At 49.3% G+C, this 17240-nt stretch overlaps 1 protein-coding gene across 2 annotated transcripts in view; it reads right to left on the bottom strand.

The window, feature by feature from the left end:
* The window catches only part of LOC136626155 (alpha-2-macroglobulin-like), a 305765-nt gene that overhangs the window by 107644 nt on the left and 180881 nt on the right, over window positions 1-17240 (bottom strand). The window contains exons 1-2 of one of the 2 annotated variants that reach the window (XM_066600960.1): window positions 10464-10549; window positions 9078-9261 (exon numbers count right to left, since the gene is read on the bottom strand). In XM_066600960.1, the coding sequence (XP_066457057.1) occupies window positions 9078-9261; window positions 10464-10531 (252 nt within the window). In that variant the 5' untranslated portion in view covers window positions 10532-10549. Of the gene's footprint in view, window positions 1-9077; window positions 9262-10463; window positions 10550-17240 lie in introns of those variants that run through there. The other variant, XM_066600959.1, reaches the window with a different exon arrangement.

Here is a 17240-nt window from a genome sequence, read left to right on the forward strand (position 1 = left end):
GACTTGTCGCTGTGGGGTGTGCTGTCACATAGACTTGTCGCTGTGGGGTGTGCTGTCACATAGACTTGTCGCTGTGGGGTGTGCTGTCACATAGACTTGTCGCTGTGGGGTGTGCTGTCACATAGACTTCTTGCGGGGGTGGGGGTGCTGTCACATAGACTTGTCACTGTGAGGTGTGCTGTCACATAGACTTCTTGCAGGGGTGGGGGTGCTGCCACATAGACTTGTCGCTGTTCGGTGTGCTGTCACATAGACTTGTCGCTGTAGGGTGTTCTGTCACATAGACTTGTCGCTGTGGTGTATGCTGTCACATAGACTTGTCGCTGTGGAGTGTGCTGTCACATAGACTTGTCGCTGTGGAGTGTGCTGTCACATAGACTTGTCGCTGTGGAGTGTGCTGTCACATACTTGTCGCTGTGGGGTGTGCTGTCACATAGACTTTTGCGGGGGTGGGACTTCTGTCACATAGACTTGCCGCTGTGGGGTGTCCTGTCACATAGACTGCTTGCGGGTGTGGGAGTGCTGTCACATAGACTTGTCACTGTGGGGAGTGCTGTCACATAGGCTTGTCGCTGTGGGATGTGCCGTCACATAGGCTTGTCGCTGTGGGATGTGCCGTCACATAGGCTTGTCACTGTTGAGTGCTGTCACATAGACTTTTTGCGGGGGTGGGAGTGCTGTCACATAGACTTGTCGCTGTCGAGTTTGCTGTCACATACACTTGTAGCTGTTAAGTGCTGTCACATAGACTTCTTGCGGGGGTGGGGGTGCTGTAATAGAGTTGTCACTGTGGGGTGTGCTGTCACATAAACTTCTTACGGGGGAGGGGGTGCTGTCACATAGACTTGTCGCTGTAGGTTGTTCTGTCACATAGACTTGTTGCTGTGGGGTGTGCTGTCACATAGACTTGTCGCTGTTGAGGGCTGTCACATAGACTTGTCGCGGGGTGGAGCTGCTGTCACATAGTCTTGTCCCTGTGGGGTGTGCTATCACATAGACTTGTCGCTGTTGGGTGTGCTGTCACATAGACTTGTCACTGTTGAGTGCTGTCACATAGACTTCTTGCGGGGGTGTAAGTCCTGTCAAATAGACTTGTCGCTGTGGAGTTTGCTGTCACATACACTTGTTGCTGTTGAGTGCTGTCACATAGACTTCATGCAGGGGTGGGGGCGCCTGTCAAATAGACTTGTCGCTGTGGAGTGTGCTGTCACATGGACTTCTTGCGGGGGTGGGGTTGCTGTCACATAGACTTGTCGCTGTGGGGTGTGCTGTCACATAGACTTGTTGCTGTGGGGTGTGCTGTCACATAGACTTCTTGCGGGGGTGTTGGTGCTGATACATACACTTGTCGCTGTGGGGTGTACTATCACATACACATGTCGCTGTTCAGTGCTGTCACATAGACTTCTTGTGGGGGTTCTGTCACATACACTTGTCGCTGTGGGGTATGCTGTCACATAGACTTGTAGCTGTAGGGTGTTATTTCACATAGACTTGTCACTGTGAGGTGTGCTGTCACATAGACTTATTACAGGGGTGGGGGTGCTGTCACATAGACATGTTGCTGTGGAGTTTGCTGTCACAGACTTGTCACTGTGGGGTGTGCTCTCACATAGACTTGTCGCTGTTGGGGTGTGCTGTCACATAGACTTGTCGCTGTTGGGGTGTGCTCTCACATACACTTGTCGCTGTTGGGTGCTGTCACATAGACTTCTTGCAGGGGCGGGGGTGCTGTCAGACTTGTCGCTGTTGGGGTGTGCTTTCACGTAGACTTGTCGCTGTTGGGTGCTGTCACATAGACTTCTTGCGGGGGCGGGGGTGCTGTCACATACACTTGTCGCTGTGGAGTGTGCTGTCACATAGACTTGTCACTGTGGGGTGTGCTGTCACATAGACTTCTTGCGGGGGTGGGAGTGCTGTCACATAGACTTGTCGCTGTCGAGTTTGCTGTCACATACACTTGTAGCTGTTAAGTGCTGTCACATAGACTTCTTGCGGGGGTGGGGTGCTGTAATAGAGTTGTCACTGTGGGGTGTGCTGTCACATAAACTTCTTACGGGGGAGGGGGTGCTGTCACATAGACTTGTCGCTGTGGGGTGTTCTGTCACATAGACTTGTCGCTGTGGGGTGTGCTGTAACATAGACTTGTCGCTGTTGGGTGCTGTCACATAGACTTGTCGCTGTGGAGTGTACTGTCACATAGACTTGTCGCTGTGGGTGCTGTCAAAGAGACTTGTCGCTGTGGGGTGTGCTGTCACATAGACTTGTCGCTGTGGGGTGTGCTGTCACATAGACTTGTCGCTGTGGAGTGTGTTGTCACATAGACTTGTCGCTGTGGAGTGTGTTGTCACATAGACTTGTCGATGTTGAGTTCTGCCACATAGATTTCTTGCGGGGAAGGAGTGCTGTCACATAAACTTGTCGCTGTGGAGTTTGCTGTCACAGACTTGTCGCTGTGGGGTGTGCTGTAACATAGACTTGTCGCTGTTGGGTGCTGTCACATAGACTTGTCGCTGTGGGGTGTGCTGTCACATAGACTTGTCGCTGTGGGGTGTGCTGTCACATAGACTTGTCGCTGTGGGGTGTGCTGTCACATAGACTTGTCGCTGTGGGGTGTGCTGTCACATAGACTTCTTGCGCGGGTGGGAGTGCTGTCATATAGACTTGTCGCTGTGGAGTTTGCTGTCACATACACTTGTCGCTGTTGAGTGCTGTCACATAGACTTCTTGCGGGGGTGGGGGTGCTGTAACATAGACTTGTCGCTGCAGAGTGTGCTGTCACATAGACTTGTCGCTGTTACGTGCTGTCACATAGACTTGTCGGTGTTGAGTGCTGTCACATAGACTTCTTACGGAGTGGGGGTGCTGTCACATAGACTTGTCGCTGTTCGGTTTTGTTGCATAGACTTGTCGCTGTGGAGTGTGTTGTCACATAGACTTGTCGATGTTGAGTTCTGCCACATAGATTTCTTGCGGGGAAGGAGTGCTGTCACATAGACTTATCGCTGTGAAGTTTGCTGTCACAGACTTGTCGCTGTGGGGTGTGCTGTCACATAGACTTTTGCGGGGGTGGGACTTCTGTCACATAGACTTGCCGCTGTGGGGTGTCCTGTCACATAGACTGCTTGCGGGTGTGGGAGTGCTGTCACATAGACTTGTCACTGTGGGGAGTGCTGTCACATAGACTTGTCGCTGTGGAGTGTGCTGTCACATAGACTTGTCGCTGTGGAGTGTGCTGTCACATAGGCTTGTCGCTGTGGAGTGTGCTGTCACATAGGCTTGTCGTTGTGGGATGTGCCGTCACATAGACTTGTCACTGTTGAGTGCTGTCACATAGACTTCTTGCGGGGGTGGGAGTGCTGTCACATAGACTTCTTACGGAGTGGGGGTGCTGTCACATAGACTTGTCGCTGTTCGGTTTTGTTGCATAGACTTGTCGCTGTGGAGTGTGTTGTCACATAGACTTGTCGATGTTGAGTTCTGCCACATAGATTTCTTGCGGGGAAGGAGTGCTGTCACATAGACTTGTCGCTGTGAAGTTTGCTGTCACAGACTTGTCGCTGTGGGGTGTGCTGTCACATGGACTTTTGCGGGGGTGGGACTTCTGTCACATAGACTTGCCGCTGTGGGGTGTCCTGTCACATAGACTGCTTGCGGGTGTGGGAGTGCTGTCACATAGACTTGTCACTGTGGGGAGTGCTGTCACATAGACTTGTCGCTGTCACATAGACTTGTCGCTGTGAAGTTTGCTGTCACAGACTTGTCGCTGTGGGGTGTGCTGTCACATAGACTTTTGCGGGGGTGGGACTTCTGTCACATAGACTTGCCGCTGTGGGGTGTCCTGTCACATAGACTGCTTGCGGGTGTGGGAGTGCTGTCACATAGACTTGTCACTGTGGGGAGTGCTGTCACATAGACTTGTCGCTGTGGAGTGTGCTGTCACATAGACTTGTCGCTGTGGAGTGTGCTGTCACATAGACTTGTCGCTGTGGAGTGTGCTGTCACATAGACTTGTCGCTGTGGAGTGTGCTGTCACATAGACTTTTGCGGGGGTGGGACTTCTGTCACATAGACTTGCCGCTGTGGGGTGTCCTGTCACATAGACTGCTTGCGGGTGTGGGAGTGCTGTCACATAGACTTGTCACTGTGGGGAGTGCTGTCACATAGACTTGTCGCTGTGGAGTGTGCAGTCACATAGACTTTTGCGGGGGTGGGACTTCTGTCACATAGACTTGCCGCTGTGGGGTGTCCTGTCACATAGACTGCTTGCGGGTGTGGGAGTGCTGTCACATAGACTTGTCACTGTGGGGAGTGCTGTCACATAGACTTGTCGCTGTGGAGTGTGCTGTCACATAGACTTGTCGCTGTGGGGTGTGCTGTCACATAGACTTGTCGCTGTGGGGTGTGCTGTCACATAGACTTGTCGCTGTGGGGTGTGCTGTCACATAGACTTCTTGCGCGGGTGGGAGTGCTGTCATATAGACTTGTCGCTGTGGAGTTTGCTGTCACATACACTTGTCGCTGTTGAGTGCTGTCACATAGACTTCTTGCGGGGGTGGGGGTGCTGTAACATAGACTTGTCGCTGTAGAGTGTGCTGTCACATAGACTTGTCGCTGTTACGTGCTGTCACATAGACTTGTCGGTGTTGAGTGCTGTCACATAGACTTCTTACGGAGTGGGGGTGCTGTCACATAGACTTGTCGCTGTTCGGTTTTGTTGCATAGACTTGTCGCTGTGGAGTGTGTTGTCACATAGACTTGTCGATGTTGAGTTCTGCCACATAGATTTCTTGCGGGGAAGGAGTGCTGTCACATAGACTTATCGCTGTGAAGTTTGCTGTCACAGACTTGTCGCTGTGGGGTGTGCTGTCACATAGACTTTTGCGGGGGTGGGACTTCTGTCACATAGACTTGCCGCTGTGGGGTGTCCTGTCACATAGACTGCTTGCGGGTGTGGGAGTGCTGTCACATAGACTTGTCACTGTGGGGAGTGCTGTCACATAGACTTGTCGCTGTGGAGTGTGCTGTCACATAGACTTGTCGCTGTGGAGTGTGCTGTCACATAGGCTTGTCGCTGTGGAGTGTGCTGTCACATAGGCTTGTCGTTGTGGGATGTGCCGTCACATAGACTTGTCACTGTTGAGTGCTGTCACATAGACTTCTTGCGGGGGTGGGAGTGCTGTCACATAGACTTCTTACGGAGTGGGGGTGCTGTCACATAGACTTGTCGCTGTTCGGTTTTGTTGCATAGACTTGTCGCTGTGGAGTGTGTTGTCACATAGACTTGTCGATGTTGAGTTCTGCCACATAGATTTCTTGCGGGGAAGGAGTGCTGTCACATAGACTTGTCGCTGTGAAGTTTGCTGTCACAGACTTGTCGCTGTGGGGTGTGCTGTCACATAGACTTTTGCGGGGGTGGGACTTCTGTCACATAGACTTGCCGCTGTGGGGTGTCCTGTCACATAGACTGCTTGCGGGTGTGGGAGTGCTGTCACATAGACTTGTCACTGTGGGGAGTGCTGTCACATAGACTTGTCGCTGTGGAGTGTGCTGTCACATAGACTTGTCGCTGTGGAGTGTGCTGTCACATAGACTTGTCGCTGTGGAGTGTGCTGTCACATAGACTTGTCACTGTTGAGTGCTGTCACATAGACTTCTTGCGGGGGTGGGAGTGCTGTCACATAGACTTGTCGCTGTCGAGTTTGCTGTCACATACACTTGTAGCTGTTAAGTGCTGTCACATAGACTTCTTGCGGGGGTGGGGGTGCTGTAATAGAGTTGTCAATGTGGGGTGTGCTGTCACATAGACTTGTCGCTGTTGAGTGCTGTCACATAGACTTCTTGCGGGGGTGGAGGTGCTGCCACAGTCTTGTCCCTTTGGGGTGTGCTATCACATCGACTTGTCGCTGTTAGGTGTGCTGTCACATAGACTTGTCACTGTTGAGTGCTGTCACATAGACTTCTTGCGGGGGTGTAAGTCCTGTCAAATAGACTTGTCGCTGTGGAGTTTGCTGCCCCATACACTTGTTGCTGTTGAGTGCTGTCACATAGACTTCATGCAGGGGTGATGGCGCCTGTCAAATAGACTTGTCGCTGTGGAGTGTGCTGTCACATGGACTTCTTGCGGGGGTGGGGTTGCTGTCACATAGACTTGTCGCTGTGGGGTGTGCTGTCACATAGACTTGTTGCTGTGGGGTGTGCTGTCACATAGACTTCTTGCGGGGGTGGTGGTGCTGTTACATACACTTGTCGCTGTGGGGTGTACTATCACATACACATGTCGCTGTTCAGTGCTGTCACATAGACTTCTTGTGGGGGTTCTGTCACATACACTTGTCGCTGTGGGGTATGCTGTCACATAGACTTGTAGCTGTAGGGTGTTATTTCACATAGACTTGTCACTGTGAGGTGTGCTGTCACATAGACTTATTACAGGGGTGGGGGTGCTGTCACATAGACATGTTGCTGTGGAGTTTGCTGTCACAGACTTGTCACTGTGGGGTGTGCTTTCACATAGACTTGTCGCTGTTGGGGTGTGCTGTCACATAGACTTGTCGCTGTTGGGGTGTGCTGTCACATAGACTTGTCGCTGTTGGGGTGTGCTCTCACATACACTTGTCGCTGTTGGGGTGTGCTCTCACATACACTTGTCGCTATGGGGTGTGCTGTCACATAGACTTCTTGCGGGGGCGGGGGTGCTGTCACATAGACTTGTCACTGTTTAGTGCTGTCACGTAGACTTGTTGCTGTGGGGTGTGCTGTCACATAGACTTCTAGCGGGGGTGGGGGTGCTGTCACATAGACTTGTCGCTGTGGAGTTTGCTGTCACATAGACTTGTCACTGTTGAGTGCTGTCAGATAGACTTCTTGCGGGGGTGGGGGTGCTTTCATAGACTTTTCACCGTTGGGTGTGTTGTCACAGTAATTTGTTGCTGTGGGGTCGGAAGGGGGCTGTGACAGTAATTAGTCGCGCTGGGGGGTGGGCAGGGGGCTGTCACAGTAATTTATCACAGGGTGTAATCCTGCCTGAGCAAGGAGGGGAGGAGGTGATCTGTGTCTTTTGTGAATGGTGGGTCCTGTGTTATCTATATACAGGTGTCACTGTACTTGTCAAGGGGACGGGCAGGGGGTGCCTTTAGTATGCTTGTGTTTGGGCACTGTCGGGGGGGATGGTGCGGGCACTGTGGGGGGTGCACTGTGGGGGGGCACTTAAGAGGGTCATTATGGGGGGTACTGGAGGACACTGGAGGGGGCACTGTGGAGGGGTCATTGTGGGGGGGCACTGAGGGGGGCGCACTGTGTGTGGGCACTGTGGGGGGAGGCACTGTGTGTGGGCACTGTGGAGGAGTGCACTGTGGGGGGGGGGGGGGGACTGTGGTGGGGTCATTGTGGGGGGTGCACTGTGGAGGGGCATGTGAGTGGTGGGGGCACTGAGGGGTTACTGTGGAGGGCAACTGTGGGGGGAGCACTGTGGAGGGGGCACTGTGGGGGCGCACTGAAAGGGGTCATTGTGTTGGACACTGGCAGGGGCACTGTGGAGAGTCATTGTGGGGAGTCATTGTGGCGGGTGCACTGTGGGGGTGACACTGGAGGGGCATGTGTGTGGTGGGGGCACTGAGGGGGTTACTGTGGAGGGCACTGTGAGGGGGAACTGTGTGTGGGCACTTTAGGGGTGCACTGTGTGTGGGCACTGGAGGGGTGCACTGTGGGAGGGGCATGTGTGTGGGGCAGTGTGAAGGGGGTACTGTGTGTGGGCACTGTGAGGGGGAGGGGCTACTTTCACTTTCAATAGCAGAGGATCGAGATCCTCTGCTATTGAATGCACTGCTAGAGATCACGATCTCCTGCTACTGCTGTGACCGCTGTAGCAGGAGATTTCTTAATCTCCTCAGCATGTCCCCTCATCACTGGACACTGGGACACTGCTGTCACAGTGTCCAGTGATGAGGAGACATGCCAGGGAGATTAAGGAATCTCCTGCTACAGATGTCAGAGCAATAGCAGGAGATCGCACTGCTCTCCCATTGCTTTGAATGGGGCCAGCCGGCTGCCGGCTCCATTCAAAGCAGTGAAGCGTGTGTCTCCATTATGACGCCGGTCCTCCAGTCATGTGACCGGCGTCATCGGGAGCGCGCACGCTGAGGAGAGAGAGGCAGCAGTGCATCATGGGAACTTCCCAGCGGCGCCATCTTTGAAAAATTCTTCAGGCCAGCTTTATAAGGGGAAGAAAAGGAATAATAAGGTGAGCAAAATACCATTTTTTTTATGTGTAAAGCTGTAGTGTGTGATGCTTCTACTCTACAGGGCATTAATGGGAAAAATAATCCGTTTGGGCAGATTATTTGGGCGGGACAATCCCTTTAATGGAGACTAAGGCTAACTTCACTCAGGCAAGCACAATATCAGGCCAGAATCATGGCCTGATAACTTGTTCGCCAACATGCGATTTCCCTGTGAATGTAAGGCGCTTTTATGTCGAAACTGCCTCGCATCACTTCGGGAAAGTAGGAATCCTCTGCCGCAGCTAATAGCCCCCAATGGAGGATCGCAGAGTTTATCCCATTGTTTTATACCTCACATAACATCACGGGCACCTAGCATGTGGTGTGATGCTACCACCAGCCCCATTGAAGATGATGGAAGATGCGATGCAAGAGCATATTCCAAGATAGGGCATGCCACGATTTGTTTCCCACATTTCAGTGCAATGTGATGCGGGAAAACATCATTCAAGTGTATCGCCCCACTCAAAAGAATTGGGTTCATATTCTTGCGAGATTTATGCATCTCTCAAAACACAAATGTTGCACGATTTTCTCAACCGTGTGAAGCCCACCTAAACGAGATATTTCATGAAGAAAACCCTCGTCCATATGACCTATTAAAACATGCATGTGGTCCATAGAGAGGGTGGTCCTCAATTAAATATCCATTCCAATACAGAAAATATCAATAATATATTTAATATACTATATCACATGCATATATATATATATATATATATATATATATATGGAATTTTCCCAGAGAAGCAATGTCCTTGTTGCCCCTAGTGACCTATCAGAGTCCACTTTTACCTGGAAGTTGAGGCAAGTGAATATATTGTCTTCCTGAAAGTTTCTTTCTATGAGTGCTGTGTCCTTCTCGTTCAGATTTAGAGATATTTTCACGTTGCTTTCTCCTTCAGCTCCCTCCAGTTGTAAACAGATGTTTTCGGGATGATGGGTGTGTAATTCTGATGGGAAGATGAAGGCATAGTGCCTAGCAAGGATGCAATGGGAAATAGAACACCATTATAAAGAGTATGAGGAGATCAGGGCAACAGAGATGCTTCATAGCAACAAGACACAATGTTAATACTGTGACACTGTCTTCTATCATAGCTCATAGTGGAAACATTAGTATTAAAACATGCAAACAGAAAAGTGAAGCAGTTGCCCATGCTTTCTTCTAACTGAAAAGTGACAGATGAAATATGGGTTCCTTTAGGCAACTTCTCAATGTTTTCTTTGCATCTCGATGTATCGACTACAGCTGCCGTGCAATATGGCCATAACCAAACTGCAATATCCTGTAATACTGGGGGTTGGAATAACAAAGCAGGTTATTTTGCTTCAGCTATATGATATGCTGTCATTGCTTCTACACTGCTGTTGTTGGTGGGCCTGCAGGTAATGGACCTATTCATGTTTTATATCAGAGCTCTGTGTACAGAGCCTTTATAGTTCCTTAATACAGAGTGGAAAAGTATCTGTATTACAGTACAGAATTCATTAAGTTTTGTGCCTATGGAGATAATCACCCCTCTAAAATGTGAGGGGGAAAAAGCTAAGAATGTCTGGATGTGAACCTCGAGACTCTGGTGTCCTAGGAAATAGCTCTTCTCAGTGATCTAGTGGTCTTGCTTGACAGCTATTAGCTAACTCACAAAGGATCTGAAATTAACCATTAAAATCAATAGACCTGTTGTAGCTAACCATAGCTAAAGAAGTCTTCTGGTTTTATGTAAATAAAGTCAAGTAAATCACTTGTTTTCTTTTAGATCCTGACAATAAAATAAGTTCTAAAAATAAGAACAGTGGGGATTCGACATCTAGGACCCCACAGGGTCGAAAACAAAGCTCTATTAGTCCCTGTTCCCAACTGTAGAGCAGGGCAAACATTTGCTGTCTTTCTCCATAGTGTTAAAAGGAATCATCTGAAATAATCAAATCAGTGTGTTATAATCGGCAAAAACAGGTACAGGTATTTGAACATGTTCTTATAGTGTATATTTTTGATCTTTTAAGTAAACTGTCTTTGTAAGAAATAAAGTGACATTGCACAGATATTAAACACAATCTCCAGGCCGCATTAAGTTTTCCTTCTCAGAATTAAATGCAAAAATGTCTTATCCACATTGCAGTATAATACAATAATGAAATATAACGTTCTATTGCATAAAACACAAGTATTGTACTTACAGCTTTGCTTCCAATGCTCCCAAAATCTGCAATATAACCAACCCCACAGAGATTATCCAGTGCCCCATTGTGCAAGTGGACAGGGCAGTGACTTCTGTGTGGCCTTTTCGATACTTTATATCATTTTTACACCCCCGGACAATCTTGCAATTGTATGCACACCATGGACATTGAACAGCAGCCTCCCACATCAAATATTTGTTATCGCTGACTGGAAATCAAGGATTAGCAAATGTTTAAAATACAAAACATTCTGTTTCAGCATTCAGCTGCTTGAGCCCATGAGAACAGGATAATAGTATGGTATAGGACCTCTTCTATACCACAATACATAAAATTGTAGGACACTTTGGGAGTGTATACAGTATATATAATATTGATTGTTAGACTTCTAAAGAACCTGATACCAGACTCTACATATATTTATTATTACCATCTGATGGACCCAATTGACTCTCCTAGGTTCCCCAATATTATAACAACTTGTATTTGTATCAGTAAAATATTTGTAGTGAAAGCTAAGGTTAACCCTTTGCAATCCAATTTTGGATTCAGGGTTTCCTTGGGGGCTTCCTCTTTCTGCCATTATACAATGGCACCGTCTGCTGGCTAGAGCCAGTACTGCGGTATGGGACATGCTGGAGAGGCCCCTGACAACAGAGCGGCCAATGATATATAGTAAGAATACTCTGCTGGACGTCTTCCAACATTGGAGCTGTATAGCATTCAATTAGAATGTCTTCAGACATCAGACAGTGGATTGGAAAGGGTTAAACCAACAGCTACTGCGCCTATCTATCTATATTACATTAGGATGTTGACCACTACCGCAGACCTGTAACTGTAAGTACTGTAATTGTGTTATGTATCTTTTTTATAGTAACTATATCAAACTAAAGCTATACTCTGCATTTGCATAACACAGCATAATCGGCTGACAGATCCATCACAATTTTTTAGAAGACGCTTCATGAGTAAAGGGCATGTAATGTTTTGGTGTAGATGTTGAAAAATGAGGAAGAAAATGCAATGAAAACGTTTCAAAAGGATTCATGGATCTTTTGGAGTTATTTGCAGTAAAACATTAATCCCACTTTATGAATAATTTACAATAAATCTCCCTCAAACTTGTTACTAGCCTTCATAGTGGCTTATCCACCCATTTGTTGGGGCATATTAAAGGAGATGTCCCGAGGCAGCAAGTGGGTCTATACACTTCTGTATGGCCATAATAATGCACTTTGTAATGTACATTGTGCATTAATTATGAGCCATACAGAAGTTATAAGAAGTTTTATACTTACCTGCTCCGTTGCTAGCGTCCTCGTCTCCATGGAGCCGACTAATTTTTGGCCTCCGATGGCCAAATTAGCCGCGCTTGCGCAGTCCGGGTCTTCAGCTTTCTTCTATGGAGCCGCTCGTGCCAAAGAGCGGCTCCGTGTAGCTCCGCCCCGTCACGTGCCGATTCCAGCCAATCAGGAGGCTGGAATCGGCAGTGGACCGCACAGAAGAGCTGCGGTCCACGAAGGTAGAAGATCCCGGCGGCCATCTTCAGCGGTAAGTATTGAAGTCACCGGACCGCCGGGATTCAGGTAAGCGCTGTGCGGGTGGTTTTTTTAACCCCTGCATCGGGGTTGTCTCGCGCCGAACGGGGGGGGGGTTTAAAAAAAAAAAAACCCGTTTCGGCGCGGGACATCTCCTTTAAACTGTGTTTTTACATTGCAAGGTCTTTGAATTTTTTTTGTATGTCTCCTTTAATAAGAGACCATATTGTCAAATATTCAAATTCATTTATTTAACTAAAAATAAATGTAAAAATTAGAAGAAACTGTGGAAATTCCTCATTGACCACTTTAGTTCTAATCTACTAGCGTTTACTTCTCATTGAAAAGGTGTCTCTTAAACACTATATTATACCTCTTTAAAACCCAAAGATTAATTTAGATTTTGCCTCTTCATCTTCCAGGAGTCATAAATTTTCTATTTTTATGCTTTGATCATCATATATAAAGGTTTAAATGGCAGAGAACATGGTATAACAGTCATTCTCCAGCTCCTGACCTGCACTTTTACTGTGCCCACATGATCAGTGTGTCACAATAAAAGGAGGGGTGGTGTTTTTTCTTGTGAAGAGTGCCAAGTAGGTGTAAGGAGATTCGGAGCCATGCAATACTTCTTTGGAAATTTGATATGTAAACAGAGATGGCACAATGTTCCTGCAGCACCACCTATTGGAAGGTTGCTTCCCTATAAGTCAATGTAAGACCTTCTAATAGATTTTACGATTTAGTCGTGTTGCAAAGCTTGTTAGAAGGTCGGACACTAACTTATAGGGAAGCAACCTTCCAATAGGTGGTACTGCAGAGGCACCGTACCATCTCCCACTAAATAAGGGTGCCTACTCACTTGCGTTCTTTTAACGCTGCAATAATCGCTGCATTTTTTTAACGTGATTGTCAATGGGACAAGTTATTGCTTTGCAATTTTCGTGCAATGTGTTTTTAATAGAGATGAGCTAGCATACTCGTCCGAGCTTGATGCTCATTCGAGTATTAGGGTACTCGAGATGCTCGTGACTCGAGACAAACACCACGCGGTACTCAAGTCAATTTCATTTTCCTTCCTTGCATGTTTATCGCCATTTTCTAGGCAATAAACATGCGGAGAAGGCATTACCACATCCTGCTGTGACGTTCTAGCCCTCTGCCCGCCAACAGCAGTGAGTGGCTGGGCTGATTAGGTGACCCTTTCCAATCCATTTATTTTTTCTCATCCATTCTCCCCAGCTCCAATTTATTTGGAGCTGGGGAGAATGGATGAGAAAAAATAAATTTCCCTGCACCCTCCTGAACTGACAGAGTTCAGGAGGGTGCAGGTGCTCACTGCACCGTGGGGGGACCTGTTTACCTGTCCGGCGTCTTCCGTATTCTCCCTTCTGCCTCCTGGTCAGGTGGCACCCAGCGGTCACATCATCGCCGGGCTGGGAGGCAGAAGGGAGGATGCGGAAGTATTACTTCCGCATTCCCCCCATGGTGCAGGCTCCCGGTTCGGCGTTCATGTGACCGCTGGGGGTCAGGTAACACCGGCGGTCACATGATCGCCGTCCGGAATCTCTGTGCATTACATAGCGCTAATTGAGAGCTATGTAATGTGTAAAGAAGAGGGCAGAAAGGGTTAAAAACCCTCTCTGCCTTCTCCTCGGGGGTGCTTGATGAGGATCAGTGCAGGAGTGCATCTGCACCCGATGTGTCTGATGATCGGGTGCAGATGCACTCCTGCACTGCAGTGTCGGACCTGTCCCGACATCGGAGCTGTGGAGGAAAATGATGATGTAGGGGCAGGCCCGACATTGGATTGGAAAGGGTTAAACTGGTCCCGCCCGCGGCTTGCCTCAGACACATGTTGGCAGTGGTTAGGGAAAGTGCTGATGCTTATATAGGGAAAGTGTTAGAGTGGGATCCTCTCTTCAAGAACCCCAATGTTCTTTCTTAGGGCTATTCCTCATCGTGTGCGTTACAGTTGTGGCTGGCTGGGAGCAGTAGTGCACCCTTTTTTTTTTAAGCATCTAGCCATGTGCAGAGCATTACAGCTATAGCATTCTGTCTGCAGTGCATTAGGCAGTGTTTAGGGAAAGAGCTGCTGAGATAGGGAAAGTGTTACAGTCGGGATCCTCTCTTCAAGAACCCCAACGGTCTTTCTTAGGGCTACTCCTCATCGTGTTCATTACAGTTGTGGCTGGCTGAGAGCAGCAGTGCAACAATTTTTTTTCTAAAGCATCTAGCCCTGTGCAGAGCATTACAGCTATAGCATTCTCAGTCTGCAGTGCATTAGACAGAGGTCTCACCGCGAAACAGTACTGTAATATTTCCTGGGACACTGCAAACTATTTCAGTTATACCGTTCTATGTCTGCAGTGCATTAGACAGAGGTCTCACTGCGAAACAGTACTCTAATATTTCCTGGAACACTGCTAACCATTTTAGCTTTGCCACTGTGCAGAGCATCTCATAATACCCTTTCCTTGGGTCCGGTGTAGTTTCCGCAGTTATTAGCACTGTCCACTGGCTGTATAGTTTTCTGCCCCCGTGCAGAGCATCTCACAATACCCTTTTTTTGGGTGCGGTGAAGTTGCTGCAGTCATTAGCACTGTCCACTGGCTGTATAGTTTTCTGCCCCTGTGCAGAGCATCTCACAATACCCTTTTTTTGGGTGCGGTGAAGTTGCTGCAGTCATTAGCACTGTCCACTGGCTGTATAGTTTTCTGCCCCTGTGCAGAGCGTCTCACAATACTCTTTCCTTGGGTGCGGTGAAGTAGCCACAGTTATTAGCACTGTCCACTGGCTGTATAGCTTTCTGTCACTGTGCAGAGTGTCTAACTATACCCTTTCCTTGGGGGGGTTGAGGTAGCCGCAGTTATTCGCACAATCCACTGGCTGTGTAGTTTTCTGCCCCTGTACAGAGCGTCGCACAATACCCTCTTCTTGGGAGGGTTGAGATAGCCGCAGTTACCAGCACTATCCACTGGCTGGGCCCTGCTCTATCCTTAATCCGCCATGATGAGGAGTAGGGGTAAAGGTCGAGGATGTGGAGGCGGACATGGGCGTCCAAGTGAGGGTGTGGGCACAGGCCAAGTTCCTGGTCCAGGTGAATCACAGCCGGCTGCTGAGGGATTAGGAGAGAGGCCATTTTTTAGCCTCCCCAGCTTTATATCGCAATTTGGGGGTCCACGTGGTAGACCTTTATTGCAAGCAGAGCAGTGCGAGCAGGTCCTGTTGTGGATGGCAGAAAACGCATCCAGCAATGTATTGACCACCCAGTCTTCTACGCAGTCCACTACTCCTGGCCTAGGGACTGCAACTCTGAATCATCTGGCTGCTCCTCCTTCCTACCAGCCTCCTTACTCCATGAAAATTCATTTTTCTGAGCAAGCAGATTCCCTGGAACTGTTCTTGGGTCCCTGCCCTGAGTGGGAAAAAAGTGTTCCTCTCTCACCTGAGGAGTTTGTCGTGACCGATGCCCAACATCTGGAAAGTTCCCGGAGTCCGGGTGATAAGGCTGGGGACTTCCGGCAACTGTCTCAAGAGGTTTTTGTGGATGAGGATGATGAGACACAGTTGTCTGTCAGTGAGGTAGTAGTAAGGGCAGTAAGTCCGAGGGAGGAGCGCACAGAGGATTCGAAAAAAGAGCTGCTGGACAATCAGGTGACTGACCCCACCTGGCTTGCTAAGCCTACTGAAGACAGGGCTTCAGAGGGGGGGGGGGCAAGTGCAGCAGCAGAACAGATTGGAAGAGGCAGTGGGGTGGCCAGGAGGAGAGGCTGGGCCAGAGCAAAGAATCCCCCAACTGTTTCCCAAAGCACCCCCTTGAGGCAAGCCTCCGTGGAGAGAGCTAGGTGTTCAAAGGTGTGGATGTTTTTTAGTGAGAGCGCGGACAACCGACGAACAGTGGTGTGCAACCTGTGCCACACCAAGATCAGCCGGTGAGCACCCCACAAGGTGGGACGAAGGCCATTCACCACCTTCGGGTTACACCACTGCCTCTTCCCTTGTGCCACAACCTGCCACACAGATCAAATCCCCCTCCCAGGATGCAGGCACGAGCGCCTCCCGGTCTGCACCCACACCCTCACCTCCATGGTCCTCCACTCCATCCAGCAATATCTCTCAGAGCAGCATTCAGCTGTCGCTAACACAAGCATTGGAGCAAAAGCGGATATATGCTGCCACCCACTCGCATGCACAAGCTTTAAACGTGCACATTGCCAAATTAATCAGCCTGGAGAAGCTGCCGTACAGGCTTGTGGAAAACGAGGCTTTTAAAAACATGATGGCGGCGGCAGTCCCACGCAATTCGGTCCCCAGTCACCACTATTTTTCCTGGTGTGCCATCTCCGCCCTACACCAGCACGTCTACCGCAGCATTAATCGTGCCCTCACCAACGCGGTTACTGGGAAGGTCCACTTAACGATGGACACGTGGACAAGTACTGGCGGGCAGGGCCACTATATCTCCCTGACGGAACTTGGGTGAACCTTGGTGGAGGCTGGGACCGAGTCCGAGCCTGGGACCGCTCACGTGCTACCCACACCGAGAATAGCGGGTCCTACCTCAGTGCTGGTATCTGCGGCATTTTATGCCACCTCCTTCAACCCCCCGTCCTCCACCACCTCTACCTCTCAATTAGGAAGCGTAAGCACATCGCCAGCAGTCGGTAGCGTGCGGCAGCACACCCGTGGGCAAGCGTCAGCAAGCCGTGCTGAAAGTAATCAGCTTAGGTGACAAGGCACATGGCCCTTGAGCTGTTGCAGGGTCTGACAGAGCAGACTGACCTCTGGCTTTCGTCGCTGAGCCTCCAACCGGGCATGGTCGTGTGTGACAACGGCCGTAACCTGGTGGGAGCTCTGCAGCCTCACACACGTGCCATGCCTGGCCCACGTCTTCAATCTGGTGGTTCAGCGGTTTCTGAAAAACTACGCCCACTTGTCTGACCTGCTCAGCAAGGTGCACCAGTCTGCGCACATTTCCCCAAGTCCACCACGGTTGCCAATAGAAAGCAGTTTTCATAAAAGGTATTTTATTCTTTTAAGTCATACTACGTGAAAAAACTATATAAATTTGGTGAATCTTTGAAATAAGGATAACGTCTAGAGATGAGCGAACCTACTCAGCCATGCCCCTTTTTCGCCCGAGCGCCGCGATTTTCGAGTACTTCCGTACTCAGGTGAAAAGATTCGGGGGGCACCGTGGGTGAGTGGGGGGTTGCAGCGGGGAGTGGGG

This window comes from Eleutherodactylus coqui, chromosome 4 (genome assembly GCF_035609145.1).
Source record: "Eleutherodactylus coqui strain aEleCoq1 chromosome 4, aEleCoq1.hap1, whole genome shotgun sequence".
Lineage (NCBI taxonomy): Eukaryota > Metazoa > Chordata > Amphibia > Anura > Eleutherodactylidae > Eleutherodactylus > Eleutherodactylus coqui.